This window comes from Pecten maximus, chromosome 6, assembly GCF_902652985.1.
Source record: "Pecten maximus chromosome 6, xPecMax1.1, whole genome shotgun sequence".
NCBI classification, from domain to species: domain Eukaryota; kingdom Metazoa; phylum Mollusca; class Bivalvia; order Pectinida; family Pectinidae; genus Pecten; species Pecten maximus.
Window position 1 is genome coordinate 588,175 of NC_047020.1, and position 16,970 is coordinate 605,144.

The following is a 16,970-nucleotide window of genomic DNA, read 5'->3' on the forward strand; positions in this document are numbered from 1 at the left end:
ACTTTACCACACCTAACATACCACACCTACCCCTACATACCACACCTACCCCTACATACCACACCTACCCCTACATAAGTCTGTATTAACACCATGTTATACCACACCTACCCCTACATACCACTCTATTAACACCATGCCATACCACACCTACCCCTACATACCACACCTACCCATTTACAGCTATAATTCATTGAGTCGGTAGATTACCTTCCACGAAATCTTGCTTTGTTGATTAAAGAATACCGAAGGTCTTGCGATTCAAATTTATGATAACGTTGTCGTAGTTATCTAGACTCTTCACATTCTTGTTTCTTGACAATGGCAGTGATTAAAGATATGGCGCACTATTTGTCAGAAAGTTGAAGATTGGTTAAACGTAAAAGAATTCTGACTGAAGGGAGATAAATAATTTGCTTTGATATTTCCGAAAAAATTTAGTTCTGTCATGGAAGCTATTTTCCTTCCGAAAAATGTGCCCTAAAAATTGTTGTTTTCACTCGATTTAAAATATAAAAAAAAACTTATATTTACCCGCGACAGATATAATTAGATACTCTTATTTAATCGTAATTAAGGTGTAGGAATTAAAACGTTACGTATTTTAGGTCATCTGACCCGAAGGGACCTATAGCCATCGTGCTTCGTCCGTCGTCGTCCGCCGTGCGCCGTGTGCCTTCCGCCGTCCGCCGTCCGTAAACTTTTCACATTTCAATCTTCTTCTCATGTTCCATCAGTGGGATTAAGCTGAAACTTGCCAGAAATGATCCCGAGATGGTCCTGACCAAGCCGCCATTTTGAAAACACATTTTAAACTTCTTCTCAAGTGTCAACAGTGCTGTTGAGCTGAAACTTGCCTGAAATGATCCTGATATGATCCTGACCAAGTGTTGTTATTTTTCGGGTCGGTCCGAAATCCAAGATGGCCGCCGTGGCAGCCATCTTGAAAAACACATTTTAAACTTCTTCTCAAGTTCCACCAGTGTTATAAAGCTGAAACTTGCCTGAAATGATCCTGATATGATCCTGACCAAGTGTTGTTATTTTTCGGGTCGGTCCGAAATCCAAAATGGCCGCCATAGCCGCCATCTTGAAACACACATTTTAAACTTCTTCTCGAGTTCCACCAGTGCTATTGAGCTGAAACTTGCCTGAAATAATCCTGATATGATCCCGACCAAGTGTTGGTATTTTTCGGGTCGGTCCGAAATCCAAGATGGCCCCCATGGCCGCCATCTTGAAAAACACATTAAAACTTCTTCTCGAGTTCCACCAGTGCTATTGAGCTGAAACTTGCCTGAAATGATCCTGATATGATCCTGACCAAGTGTTGTTATTTTTCGGGTCGGTCCGAAATCCAAGATGGCGGCCATAGCCGCCATCTTGAAAAACACATTTTAAACTTCTTCTCAAGTTCCACAAGTGCTTTTGAGCTGACACTTGCCTGAAATGATCCTGATATGATCCCGACCAAGTGTTGTTAATTTTCGGGTCGGTCCGAAATCCAAGATGGCCGTCATAGCCGCCATCTTGAAAAACACATTTTAAACTTCTTCTCAAGTTCCACCAGTGCTGTTGGGCTGAAACTTGCCTGAAATGATCCTGATATGATCCCGACCAAGTGTTGTTATTTTTTGGATTGGTCTGATATCCAAGATGGCCGCCATATCCGCCATCTTGAAAAACACATTTTAAACGTCTTCTCGAGTTCCACCAGTGCTATTGAGCTGAAAGTGCTGTTGAGCTGAAACTTGCCTGAAATGATCCTGATATGATCCCGATCATGTGTTGTTATTTTTCTGGTCGGTCCGAAATCCAAGATGGCCGCCGTGGCCGCCATCTTGAAAAACAAATTTTAAACTTCTTCTCAAGTTCCACCAGTGCTATTGAGCTCAAACTTGCCTGAAATGATCCTGATATGATCCTGACCAAGTGTTGTTATTTTTCGGGTCGGTCCGAAATCCAAGATGGCGGCCATAGCCGCCATCTTGAAAAACACATTTTAAACTTCTTCTCAAGTTCCACAAGTGCTTTTGAGCTGACACTTGCCTGAAATGATCCTGATATGATCCTGACCAAGTGTTGTTAATTTTCGGGTCGGTCCGAAATCCAAGATGGCCGTCATAGCCGCCATCTTGAAAAACACATTTTAAACTTCTTCTCAAGTTCCACCAGTGCTGTTGGGCTGAAACTTGCCTGAAATGATCCTGATATGATCCCGACCAAGTGTTGTTATTTTTTGGATTGGTCTGATATCCAAGATGGCCGCCATATCCGCCATCTTGAAAAACACATTTTAAACGTCTTCTCGAGTTCCACCAGTGCTATTGAGCTGAAAGTTGCCTGAAATGTTCCTGAGAGGATCCTGACCAAGTGTTGTAATTTTTTGGATTGGTCTGAAATCCAAGACAGCCACCATGGCCGCCATCTTGAAAAACACATTTTAAACTTCTTCTCCAGTTCCATTGGTGCCATTGAGCTGGAAATGGGTGAGGATGTCAAGGAAGGCGAGCCAACATAGTGTTGTTATTTTTTCGACCTCGTAAAAACTTTGACATGGCAGCAGTGGCGGCCATTTTGTAACATGATTGCACAATCATGGTTTTCCTGAACAACACCTATTTCAAACTTCTTCTCAAATTCCACCGGTGGGATTCAGCTCTAACTTACCAGAAATGATCCTGAGATGGTCCTTACCAAGTGTTGTTATTTATTGGGTCGGTCAGAAATCCAAGACGGCCACCATGGCCAACAGTGCCACTATATACTTGCTACAGAGAATACATACTACAATAATATAAGGGTTTTAATTTAGAGTCAGATGACCGTTAAGGCCCCTGGGCCTCTTGTCCTTTTATGTGACTCAGTACTGGTTTAGTTCCTATTTCTGTCAGACTTTCATTACTCGATATTAACAGTCTTTTACGGGATAGAATCTTGAAAGCTTTGGTTGAAGTGATAAGTCCTGTACATATTTATACAATTTTGTGTTATTCCACAAGTATAGGGTATATGTCCGTCTGTGTGTCCACCATGGTGGTCATTGTTTATATATTGGTTATATGTCTGTCTGTGTGTCCACCATGGTGGTCATTATTCATATATTGGTTATATGTCTGTCTGTGTGTCCACCATGGTGGTCATTGTTTTAACATTATTGTTCTATTATACAGGTATCGGGTATGCGTCTGTCTGTGTGTCCACCATGGTGGCTATCTACTATAACGTGGTGATAGCGTACGCCCTGTATTACCTATTAGTGTCACTGGTCAGTTTCGACAGTGACGTACCCTGGGCGTCGTGTGGGAACCCCTGGAACTCGGACTACTGTATCAATAACCTGACATTGATCGAGGACGGCATGAACGACACCGAGAAACTCAGTATCCAGTTAGGTAAGTCTGTCACCAGGAGTTACGTCCCCTGGTTAATATGTACACTTGCTAGATGCAACTCCTTCTAAGCAACGAGTAATCATACTTACTTAATGTTCATTTATCGACTAAATAAAATTGTAAGTTTTATTCAACTTTTCTTTATTTTATTTTTTCACATCAATCCTGACATCTTTTATCTAAACCCCGTGCGAACTAGCTTGAGTTTTATATTGATATCCAGCTAATACCTACATATTCAATTTTCCATAATTAATTTCACCATCCCTCAGATGTGTCGATTTCCATGCATTGTTTGACGGAGACTGCCTAAGATAACGATTATTTTAGAACAGTTGATGTAAGCAAGTTATTGTAAATATAGCTGTTTTGGATGATAATGAGCAAAATGATGCCAGGAATGTAACGTTCTTCCACTATCTAGTTACTATCCTGTTGTCTCACAATCCAGCCACCAGCACTCTTACTGTCGGGACACAAATATCCAGTTATATTTACAATCCAGTCACCAGCACTCTTACTATCGGGACACAAATATCCAGTTATATTTACAATCCAGTCACCAATCCAGTCACCAATCCAGTCACCAATCCAGTTATATTTACATTCCAGTCACCAATCTAGTTATATTTACAATCCAGTCACCAATCCAGTCACCAGCACTCTTACTGTCGGGACACAAATATCCAGTTATATTTACAATCCAGTCACCAGCACTCTTACTATCGGGACACAAATATCCAGTTATATTTACAATCCAGTCACCAATCCAGTCACCAATCCAGTCACCAATCCAGTTATATTTACAATCCAGTCACCAATCTAGTTATATTTACAATCCAGTCACCAATCCAGTCACCAGCACTCTTACTGTCGGGACACAAATATCCAGTTATATTTACAATCCAGTCACCAGCACTCTTACTATCGGGACACAAATATCCAGTTATATTTACAATCCAGTCACCAATCCAGTCACCAATCCAGTTATATTTACAATCCAGTCACCAATCCAGTCACCAGCACTCTTACCGTCGGGACACAAATATCCAGTTATATTTACAATCCAGTCACCAATATTCCAGTATGGTATTCAGTATCCCGTTTTTACTGTCGAGACCAAAAGACCAAGTTATCTTTATAATCCAGTAAGACCCGGCTGTGTATTTATCATATTCTGTTTATCTAGTCAGGACTAAAGGAACAGTATATTTTATACAAAATATCCCTAATGCTTTAGAGTCAGAGTTACCTCTTTAAGAATGAGTGGCGGTGATATCAATGCTATTTGTTTATATTAACTAATTTACTGATAATTAACAGGGATTTGTTGTGTATACATTTCTCCCTATTCTTTTTAAAGAACGAATGAACGTGACCTGCATACAAGAGACAATTCCGAAATATGGACTGCCGTACGAAAACCTAACCTACAACTTCGCCAAAAAGAATCTCACCGACTGTAGCTACGAGAGCTTGTACAAAACATCGAGCGAAGAGTATTTTACGTAAGTTGTCATCTAGTAAATCCCTCATTATTCAGGACTTTGCGATAGTGAAGCAAAGCACATAGAAATGTTTGGTGCGCTACCAAGATTCTTTACAGTAAACGACACTGATATATCATACACCTAGCTGGCAAAAGCCGTATGTATACGTGAACTTCTTTACAGGACCTCACGGCAGCTGGGAACCTTGGGTGATGCGGACCTCATAGCTGAACGACGCCATCGAAGAAAACTCTAATGTGTTCCGCCCTCTTTTTACAGTAACTTTGTATTGAGACTGAATGAAGTTCACGACATTGGAGGTGTTGGCGAAATCAGCCCGAAATTGACCGTTACTCTGCTTATAGCTTGGATATTCATTTTCTTCTCTTTGATGAAAGGCGTCAAATCTTCCGGAAAGGTTGGTGTGGTTACATTGTATTCATACGCCAACGGCTTGCACAGTTCCTGTTCCGTGCCAGTGTCCGCTGGTAATGTGTTAGCAGATCCTAACCACTTTACGTCAGTATACTTGCACATTCAGTTCCCTTATATACCTTCACACAAGTATTTAACCGATAGTCCGCCAGTCTTAGTTGGAGCACGCTCAGAGGTTTGTATCAGTATTGGTCCGTGGCTGAAATGTAAGGACGCTTACCCTTCCCGAACATATTGTTATTCGTATTTTCAATGTAATTCCTTTATTTGCTTCTATTTTGTCTTTGTTTTATATTTTTTAGCTTTCTTTACGTCTTTGTGTACTCGTGTCTCTTGTTTTTACCTTTGATTCGGTATTTCTTGTTTATAACGCCCTCCCTACAGGATAGCCATCACTTGGTTACTGTGCCAGATACCGTACAACGTGTTCACTCAAGATGCGATGCTTAGAGGTCAGGTATTAGCCTCCGATAGCCGGATGATGCCGACTTTACTGTTCGATGATAGTTGTCATGTCTGTGCAGTTATTGATATTTCTCTGTATTGTTTTTCAGGTGATATATTTCACAGCTACATTCCCATATTTGGTATTGGTGACCTTGTTGATCAGAGGCGTCACACTCGAAGGATACAAGAAAGGAATAGAGTTTTACATCATTCCTAAATGGGAACAGCTGGCCGATCCCAGGGTACGACCTCCCAGTTTGTATACAAATGTCTAAATTAAAACTGTATACCTGATATCAATATACAATACTTAACTTCATTTGATTAACGAAGTTGATTCGACTTTAATAATGTTTTAATCTCCGCTAAAACAGATCCTGTATAAACAGGTGCGTGGTTGTTATAGTATAGCTGTGTAAGTAACCAATCCACTGTTACAGCCGTGGATCGACGCTGCCAGTCAGATATTCTACTCTTTAGGGCCTGCGTTTGGAAGCCTTATAACTATGTCCAGTTATAACAAATTCAAAAATAATTGTTATAGGTAAGTGTGATCATAGTTTTCTCCGAGTAAATAAAGCTCAGGGACACAATGTGTTGTTTTAGGTATGTTCGGTAAAAGATGTTAAGTTTAGGTTGATGATAGGAATGTTTTATACATGGAATTAGATCTCGGTAGGAATCTGGGCATTGGACGTTTCGATGTCTTAAAAGTATTGGTACCGCTACCTCAGTAATACAGTATGTAAGATTTAGTTTTTTGTCGAAATGTAAGTAGTAAATCACTGAATATAATGTAAACAGTTTCTCCGGGACGAGGAATAAAGCTTTTTAACAAGTAAAACACAATGATCCTGTCACGCTAGAGAAAATCTTAATTTCTTTCAATACTTTTATCATATCAATTAAACATTTCTGTAAAATAAAAACTATCCCCAAATGATATTTATTTACCATTGAATTTGTAGGGATGCCATTTTAGTAGCCATCATTAACTGTGGGACCAGCATATTCGCGGGATTTGTGATATTCTCCGTGTTAGGCTTCATGGCTCACCTGACAGGAAAGGAGGTCAAGGACGTCGCTACGACGGGTCGGTACTCATCTGACATCTGTTATTTGTTATATACATTTGTAATTAGTAAATAAAAAGTAAAGTAAGTAAAAAGTGATCTTTAAAAGAAGTATAGTTTCCAAAGAGAGAAAGTAATTCGGTGTTGAGTACCTAAAGATATTAAAATCAGTCCGATTACTATTGTTTATTACATTAGAGTTCTACTTCAGGTCCAGGCCTTGTGTTCATCGCTTACCCAGAGGGTATAGCTAGGATGCCCTTCCCCCCGATATGGGCGTTTTTATTTTTCTTCATGTTGCTGCTACTTGGAATGTCTAGCCAGGTACATTCTTTATACTAGTGTTCGTTTTATAAGTCATTCATTTGCTGTCTGTTCTTCAGCTAACCAGTACTAAAATGACGCTTGTCTTTTATAACCAAGTTGTCATTTGTTAATATTATCTTAAATCAATGTGATTTAATAATTTATAATTGTATCTGAATCTTACTGCATACGTCCTGTAATAAACTGAAGATGGTATATATTGTCACATTTAAAATTTAAAGCACGCCATAATAATATCGTAATGAATTATGGTAAAGCTAATATAAGAACCCACTTCATCACGAAGCATAGTACATATTTTGATATTGGTACTGACAATGGGGTTCACGTTTTACTAATGATTGTACATTAACAGTTTGGTATGGTGGAAGGTGTAATCAGCGCTCTCTCGGACGAATTCCCTGGTGTTCTACGAAAATACAAAACATACTGGGTGTTGTTTGTGTGTATGACGCTGTTTCTTTTAGGACTGACTAACGTCACACAGGTAGGTTACGGTATGATTTATGTGTATTACATTGTTATGACTGACGTCACACAGGTAGGTTACGGTAGGGTTTGTGTGTATTACATTGTTAGGACTGACGTCACACAGATAGGTTACGGTAGGGTTTGTGTGTATTACATTGTTAGGTCTGACGTCACACAGGTAAGTCCCTGTATGGTTTGTATGTATTACATTGTTAGGACTGACGTCACACAGGTAGGTTACGGTAGGGTTTGTGTGTATTACATTGTTAGGACTGACGTCACACAGGTAAGTCCCAGTATGATCTGTATGTATTATGTTGTTAGGTCTGACGTCGCACAGGTAAGTCCCTGTATGGTCAGTGTGTATTACGTTGTTAGGACTGACGTCACACAGGTAAGTCCCTGTATGGTCAGTGTGTATTACACTGTTAGGTCTGACGTCACACAGGTAAGTCCCTGTATGGTCAGTGTGTATTACGTTGTTAGGACTGACGTCACACAGGTAAGTCCCTGTATGGTCAGTCTGTATTACATTGTTAGGACTGACGTCACACAGGTAAGACCCGGTATGGTTTGTATGTATTACACTGTTAGGACTGACGTCACACCGGTAAGTCCCTGTATGGTCAGTGTGTATTACGTTGTTAGGACTGACGTCACACAGGTAAGTCCCTGTATGGTCTGTATGTATTATGTTATTAGGTCTGACTAACGTCGCACACTTGACACTTTTAAGACACACTGTTAAGGCAGTTCATTTCACACAGCATATTGTTAAATAGTATTTTCTAAATGTTTTAAATGGTATTTGTATGATACAACTGATGAGCTTTGTATGGTAATTGTGATGAGCTGGTTATTATAACTTTGTATGATAATTGTGTGTAGGGAAGTATTTGTTGGTTACGACTGATGAGCTGGTTATTATAACTTTGTATGATAATTGTGTGTAGGGTAGTATTTGTGTGTTACGACTGATGAGCTGGTTATTATAACTTTGTATGATAATTGTGTGTAGGTTAGTATTTGTGTGTTACGACTGATGAGCTGGTTATTATAACTTTGTATGGTAATTGTGTGTAGGGTAGTATTTGTGTGTTACGACTGATGAGCTTGTTATCAATACTTTGTATGATAATTGTGTGTAGGGTAGTATTTGTGTGTTAAGACTGATGAGCTGGTTATCAATACTTTGTGTGGTAATTGTTTTAGGGTGGAATTTGGGTGTTAACCCTGATGAATGATTACTCTGGATCATACGGGATACTGTTTATTGCCTTCTGTGAGCTGGCTGCCCTCATGTGGTCCTACGGTAAGTTATTGTTATCCTCACGTGACAAGGGTATACCACTGATCACCATAACTGTGTGATATATAGTTGAACAATACTAGAACACTATAGAGAAACTAACCCCGTCACATTGTCCAATCTGTGGTATAATTGTGTGGTAGATAGTTGACCGATACTAGAACACTATAGAGAAACTAACCCCGTCACATTGTCCAATCTGTGGTATAACTACAGCCTGATGATTCCTGTGTCAGGTGTTACAGATATATGTAAGCTGCTCCTATGGAATCACGAAGTTCAACAAGACGAATTAATTTGATTGCAAAATATTTTTTTAACAATACATACTGTATATAAAAAACAGTATTGTCAAATGAATGAGACAACAGGATGAGCCAAAAAAGTCTTCTTCTGAAGATATTGCGGTTAGACCTGGCAGGAAGATGCTATGTTCCATATTTTAATACTAAAGTAAAGATATATTGCTAAAAAAGCAATATCGGTTACTAAGTAGAAGATAGTATAGCATTAGTTATATCAAAATAGAAATACTTTCAATGGAATAATTCTCCAAAATATAATTAGTCAACAGTAGAGTGGAAACATAACATATCTCAAATAAGGCGAATTAATCCGCTACACATGGTTTAACAATATCGGGACTCTTCTTTATGTGACTTCGTAAATCGTTAAACTCAACGACTGAGACATCAACTTTAACGAGTTCTGTTTTTAAACTATCTTATACCAACGATATGATACGGTCACTTCACTTGAGTATTAAATGATACTGTCACTAGACTGGAGTATTATATGATACGGTCACTAGACTGGAGTATTATATGATACGGTCACTAGACTGGAGTATTATATGATATGGTATCTAGACTTGAGTATTATATGATACGGTCACTAGACTGGAGTATTATATGATACGGTCACTAGACTGGAGTATTATATGATACGGTCACTAGACTTGAGTATTATATGATACGGTCACTAGACTGGAGTATTATATGATATGGTATCTAGACTTGAGTATTATATGATACGGTCACTAGACTGGAGTATTATATGATACGGTCACTAGACTTGAGTATTATATGATACGGTCACTAGACTTGAGTATTATATGATACGGTCACTAGACTGGAGTATTATATGATACGGTCACTAGACTGGAGTATTATATGATACGGTCACTAGACTGGAGTATTATATGATACGGTCACTTCACTTGAGTATTATATGATACGGTCACTAGACTGGAGTATTATATGATATGGTCACTAGACTGGAGTATTATATGATATGGTATCTAGACTTGAGTATTAAATGATACGGTCACTAGACTGGAGTATTATATGATATGGTCACTAGACTGGAGTATTATATGATACAGTCACTAGACTTGAGTATTATATGATACGGTCACTAGACTGGAGTATTATATGATACGGTCACTTCACTTGAGTATTATATGATACGGTCACTAGACTGGAGTATTATATGATATGGTCACTAGACTGGAGTATTATATGATATGGTCACTAGACTGGAGTATTATATGATATGGTATCTAGACTTGAGTATTATATGATACGGTCACTAGACTGGAGTATTATATGATACGGTCACTAGACTGGAGTATTATATGATACGGTCACTAGACTGGAGTATTATATGATATGGTATCTAGACTTGAGTATTATATGATACGGTCACTAGACTGGAGTATTATATGATACGGTCACTAGACTGGAGTATTATATGATACGGTCACTAGACTGGAGTATTAAATGATACTTTCACTAGACTTGAGTATTATATGATACGGTCACTAGACTGGAGTATTATATGATACGGTCACTAGACTGGAGTATTATATGATACGGTCACTAGACTGGAGTATTAAATGATACTGTCACTAGACTTGAGTATTATATGATACGGTCACTAGACTGGAGTATTATATGATACGGTCACTAGACTGGAGTATTAAATGATTTGGTCACTAGACTGGAGTATTATATGATACGGTCACTAGACTGGAGTATTATATGATACGGTCACTAGACTGGAGTATTATATGATACGGTCACTAGACTGGAGTATTAAATGATATGGTCACTAGACTGGAGTATTATATGATACGGTCACTAGACTGGAGTATTATATGATACGGTCACTAGACTGGAGTATTATATGATACGGTCACTAGACTGGAGTATTATATGATACGGTCACTAGACTGGAGTATTATATGATACGGTCACTAGACTGGAGTATTATATGATACGGTCACTAGACTTGAGTATTATATGATACGGTCACTAGACTGGAGTATTATATGATACGGTCACTAGACTTGAGTATTAAATGATATGGTCACTAGACTTGAGTATTAAATGATATGGTCACTAGACTGGAGTATTATATGATACGGTCTCTAGACTTGAGTATTATATGATACGGTCACTAGACTGGAGTATTATATGATATGGTCACTAGACTGGAGTATTATATGATACGGTCACTAGACTTGAGTATTATATGATACGGTCTCTAGACTTGAGTATTATATGATACGGTCTCTAGACTTGAGTATTATATGATATGGTCACTAGACTTGAGTATTATATGATACAGTCACTAGACTGGAGTATTATATGATACGGTCACTAGACTGGAGTATTATATGATACGGTCACTAGACTGGAGTATTATATGATACGGTCTCTAGACTTGAGTATTATATGATATGGTCACTAGACTTGAGTATTATATGATATGGTCACTAGACTTGAGTATTATATGATACGGTCACTAGACTGGAGTATTATATGATACGGTATCTAGACTTGAGTATTATATGATACCGGCGCTAGACTTGAGTATTATATGATACGGTCACTAGACTTGAGTATTATATGATACGGTCACTAGACTCGAGTATTATATGATACTGTCTCTAGACTTGTGTATTGTATGATACGGTCTCTAGACTTGAGTATTATATGATACTGTCACTAGACTTGAGTATTATATGATATGGTCACTAGACTGGAGTATTATATGATACTGTCACTAGACTTGAGTATTATATGATACGGTCACTAGACTTGAGTATTATATGATACTGTCACTAGACTTGAGTATTATATGATACGGTCACTAGACAGGAGTATAATATGATACTGTCACTAGACTTGAGTATTATATGATACTGTCACTAGACTTGAGTATTATATGATATGGTCACTAGACTTGAGTATTATATGATACGGTCACTAGACAGGAGTATTATATGATACGGTCACTAGACTGGAGTATTATATGATACGGTCACTAGACTGGAGTATTATATGATACGGTCTCTAGACTTGAGTATTATATGATACGGTCACTAGACTTGAGTATTATATGATACGGTCACTAGACTCGAGTATTATATGATACTGTCTCTAGACTTGTGTATTGTATGATACGATCTCTAGACTTGAGTATTATATGATACTGTCACTAGACTTGAGTATTATATGATATGGTCACTAGACTGGAGTATTATATGATACTGTCACTAGACTTGAGTATTATATGATACGGTCACTAGACTTGAGTATTATATGATACTGTCACTAGACTTGAGTATTATATGATACGGTCACTAGACTGGAGTATTATATGATATGGTCACTAGACAGGAGTATTATATGATACTGTCACTAGACTTGAGTATTATATGATGCTGTCACTAGACTTGAGTATTATATGATATGGTCACTAGACTTGAGTATTATATGATATGGTCACTAGACTTGAGTATTATATGATATGGTCACTAGACTTGAGTATTATATGATACAGTCACTAGACTTGAGTATTATATGATACGGTCACTAGACTTGAGTATTATATGATACGGTCACTAGACTTGTGTATTGTATGATACGGTCTCTAGACTTGAGTATTATATGATACGGTCACTAGACTTGAGTATTATATGATACGGTCTCTAGACTTAAGTATTATATGATATGGTCACTATACTCGGGTATTATATGATACTGTCACTAGACTTGAGTATTATATGTTACGGTCTCTAGACTGGAGTATTATATGATATGGTCACTAGACTGGAGTATTATATGATACGGTCACTAGACTTGAGTATTATATGATACGGTCTCTAGACTTGAGTATTATATGATACGGTCTCTAGACTTGAGCATTATATGATACGGTCTCTATACTCGGGTATTATATGATACGGTCTATATACTCGAGTATTATATGATATGGTCACTAGACTTGAGTATTATATAATACGGTCTCTATACTCGGGTATTATATGATACGGTCTATATACTCGAGTATTATATGATATGGTCACTAGACTTGAGTAATATATGATACGGTCTCTAGACTTGAGTATTATATGATATGGTCACTAGACTTGAGTATTATATGATACAGTCACTAGACTGGAGTATTATATGATACGGTCTCTAGACTTGAGTATTATATGATATGGTCACTAGACTTGAGTATTATATGATATGGTCACTAGACTTGAGTATTATATGATACAGTCACTAGACTGGAGTATTATATGATACGGTCACTAGACTGGAGTATTATATGATACGGTCACTAGACTGGAGTATTATATGATACGGTCTCTAGACTTGAGTATTATATGATATGGTCACTAGACTTGAGTATTATATGATATGGTCACTAGACTTGAGTATTATATGATACGGTCACTAGACTGGAGTATTATATGATACGGTATCTAGACTTGAGTATTATATGATACGGGCGCTAGACTTGAGTATTATATGATACGGTCACTAGACAGGAGTATTATATGATACGGTCACTAGACTGGAGTATTATATGATACGGTCACTAGACTGGAGTATTATATGATACGGTCTCTAGACTTGAGTATTATATGATACGGTCACTAGACTTGAGTATTATATGATACGGTCACTAGACTCGAGTATTATATGATACTGTCTCTAGACTTGTGTATTGTATGATACGGTCTCTAGACTTGAGTATTATATGATACTGTCACTAGACTTGAGTATTATATGATATGGTCACTAGACTGGAGTATTATATGATACTGTCACTAGACTTGAGTATTATATGATACGGTCACTAGACTTGAGTATTATATGATACTGTCACTAGACTTGAGTATTATATGATACGGTCACTAGACTGGAGTATTATATGATATGGTCACTAGACAGGAGTATTATATGATACTGTCACTAGACTTGAGTATTATATGATACTGTCACTAGACTTGAGTATTATATGATATGGTCACTAGACTTGAGTATTATATGATACGGTCACTAGACAGGAGTATTATATGATACGGTCACTAGACTGGAGTATTATATGATACGGTCACTAGACTGGAGTAGTATATGATACGGTCTCTAGACTTGAGTATTATATGATACGGTCACTAGACTTGAGTATTATATGATACGGTCACTAGACTCGAGTATTATATGATACTGTCTCTAGACTTGTGTATTGTATGATACGATCTCTAGACTTGAGTATTATATGATACTGTCACTAGACTTGAGTATTATATGATATGGTCACTAGACTGGAGTATTATATGATACTGTCACTAGACTTGAGTATTATATGATACGGTCACTAGACTTGAGTATTATATGATACTGTCACTAGACTTGAGTATTATATGATACGGTCACTAGACTGGAGTATTATATGATATGGTCACTAGACAGGAGTATTATATGATACTGTCACTAGACTTGAGTATTATATGATGCTGTCACTAGACTTGAGTATTATATGATATGGTCACTAGACTTGAGTATTATATGATATGGTCACTAGACTTGAGTATTATATGATATGGTCACTAGACTTGAATATTATATGATACAGTCACTAGACTTGAGTATTATATGATACGGTCACTAGACTTGAGTATTATATGATACGGTCACTAGACTTGTGTATTATATGATACGGTCTCTAGACTTGAGTATTATATGATACGGTCACTAGACTTGAGTATTATATGATACGGTCTCTAGACTTAAGTATTATATGATATGGTCACTATACTCGGGTATTATATGATACTGTCACTAGACTTGAGTATTATATGTTACGGTATCTAGACTGGAGTATTATATGATATGGTCACTAGACTGGAGTATTATATGATACGGTCACTAGACTTGAGTATTATATGATACGGTCTCTAGACTTGAGTATTATATGATACGGTCTCTAGACTTGAGCATTATATGATACGGTCTCTATACTCGGGTATTATATGATACGGTCTATATACTCGAGTATTATATGATATGGTCACTAGACTTGAGTATTATATAATACGGTCTCTATACTCGGGTATTATATGATACGGTCTATATACTCGAGTATTATATGATATGGTCACTAGACTTGAGTAATATATGATACGGTCTCTAGACTTGAGTATTATATGATATGGTCACTAGACTTGAGTATTATATGATACAGTCACTAGACTGGAGTATTATATGATACGGTCTCTAGACTTGAGTATTATATGATATGGTCACTAGACTTGAGTATTATATGATATGGTCACTAGACTTGAGTATTATATGATACAGTCACTAGACTGGAGTATTATATGATACGGTCACTAGACTGGAGTATTATATGACACGGTCACTAGACTGGAGTATTATATGATACGGTCACTAGACTGGAGTATTATATGATACAGTCACTAGACTTGAGTATTATATGATACGGTCACTAGACTTGTGTATTATATGATACGGTCTCTAGACTTGAGTATTATATGATACGGTCACTAGACTTGAGTATTATATGATGCGGTCTCTAGACTTGAGTATTATATGATACGGTCACTAGACTTGAGTATTATATGATACGGTCACTAGACTCGAGTATTATATGATACTGTCTCTAGACTTGTGTATTGTATGATACGGTCTCTAGACTTGAGTATTATATGATACTGTCACTAGACTTGAGTATTATATGATATGGTCACTAGACTGGAGTATTATATGATACTGTCACTAGACTTGAGTATTATATGATACGGTCACTAGACTTGAGTATTATATGATACTGTCACTAGACTTGAGTATTATATGATACGGTCACTAGACTGGAGTATTATATGATATGGTCACTAGACAGGAGTATTATATGATACTGTCACTAGACTTGAGTATTATATGATACTGTCACTAGACTTGAGTATTATATGATATGGTCACTAGACTTGAGTATTATATGATACGGTCACTAGACAGGAGTATTATATGATACGGTCACTAGACTGGAGTATTATATGATACGGTCACTAGACTGGAGTATTATATGATACGGTCTCTAGACTTGAGTATTATATGATACGGTCACTAGACTTGAGTATTATATGATACGGTCACTAGACTCGAGTATTATATGATACTGTCTCTAGACTTGTGTATTGTATGATACGATCTCTAGACTTGAGTATTATATGATACTGTCACTAGACTTGAGTATTATATGATATGGTCACTAGACTGGAGTATTATATGATACTGTCACTAGACTTGAGTATTATATGATACGGTCACTAGACTTGAGTATTATATGATACTGTCACTAGACTTGAGTATTATATGATACGGTCACTAGACTGGAGTATTATATGATATGGTCACTAGACAGGAGTATTATATGATACTGTCACTAGACTTGAGTATTATATGATGCTGTCACTAGAGTTGAGTATTATATGATATGGTCACTAGACTTGAGTATTATATGATATGGTCACTAGACTTGAGTATTATATGATATGGTCACTAGACTTGAGTATTATATGATACAGTCACTAGACTGGAGTATTATATGATACGGTCACTAGACTTGAGTATTATATGATACGGTCACTAGACTTGTGTATTATATGATACGGTCTCTAGACTTGAGTATTATATGATAC

The 16,970-nt window shown here is 37.2% G+C and overlaps 1 protein-coding gene across 1 annotated transcript in view; it reads left to right on the plus strand.

The window, feature by feature from the left end:
* Positions 1-16,970, plus strand: part of LOC117329932 (sodium-dependent proline transporter-like) — a 75,011-nt gene that overhangs the window by 21,321 nt on the left and 36,720 nt on the right. The window contains exons 12-20 of the mRNA XM_033888164.1: positions 3,008-3,395; positions 4,759-4,903; positions 5,165-5,303; positions 5,875-6,009; positions 6,208-6,311; positions 6,736-6,860; positions 7,052-7,164; positions 7,523-7,654; positions 8,851-8,950. Coding sequence (XP_033744055.1) covers positions 3,008-3,395; positions 4,759-4,903; positions 5,165-5,303; positions 5,875-6,009; positions 6,208-6,311; positions 6,736-6,860; positions 7,052-7,164; positions 7,523-7,654; positions 8,851-8,950 — 1,381 coding nt within the window. The remainder of the gene's footprint in view (positions 1-3,007; positions 3,396-4,758; positions 4,904-5,164; positions 5,304-5,874; positions 6,010-6,207; positions 6,312-6,735; positions 6,861-7,051; positions 7,165-7,522; positions 7,655-8,850; positions 8,951-16,970) is intronic.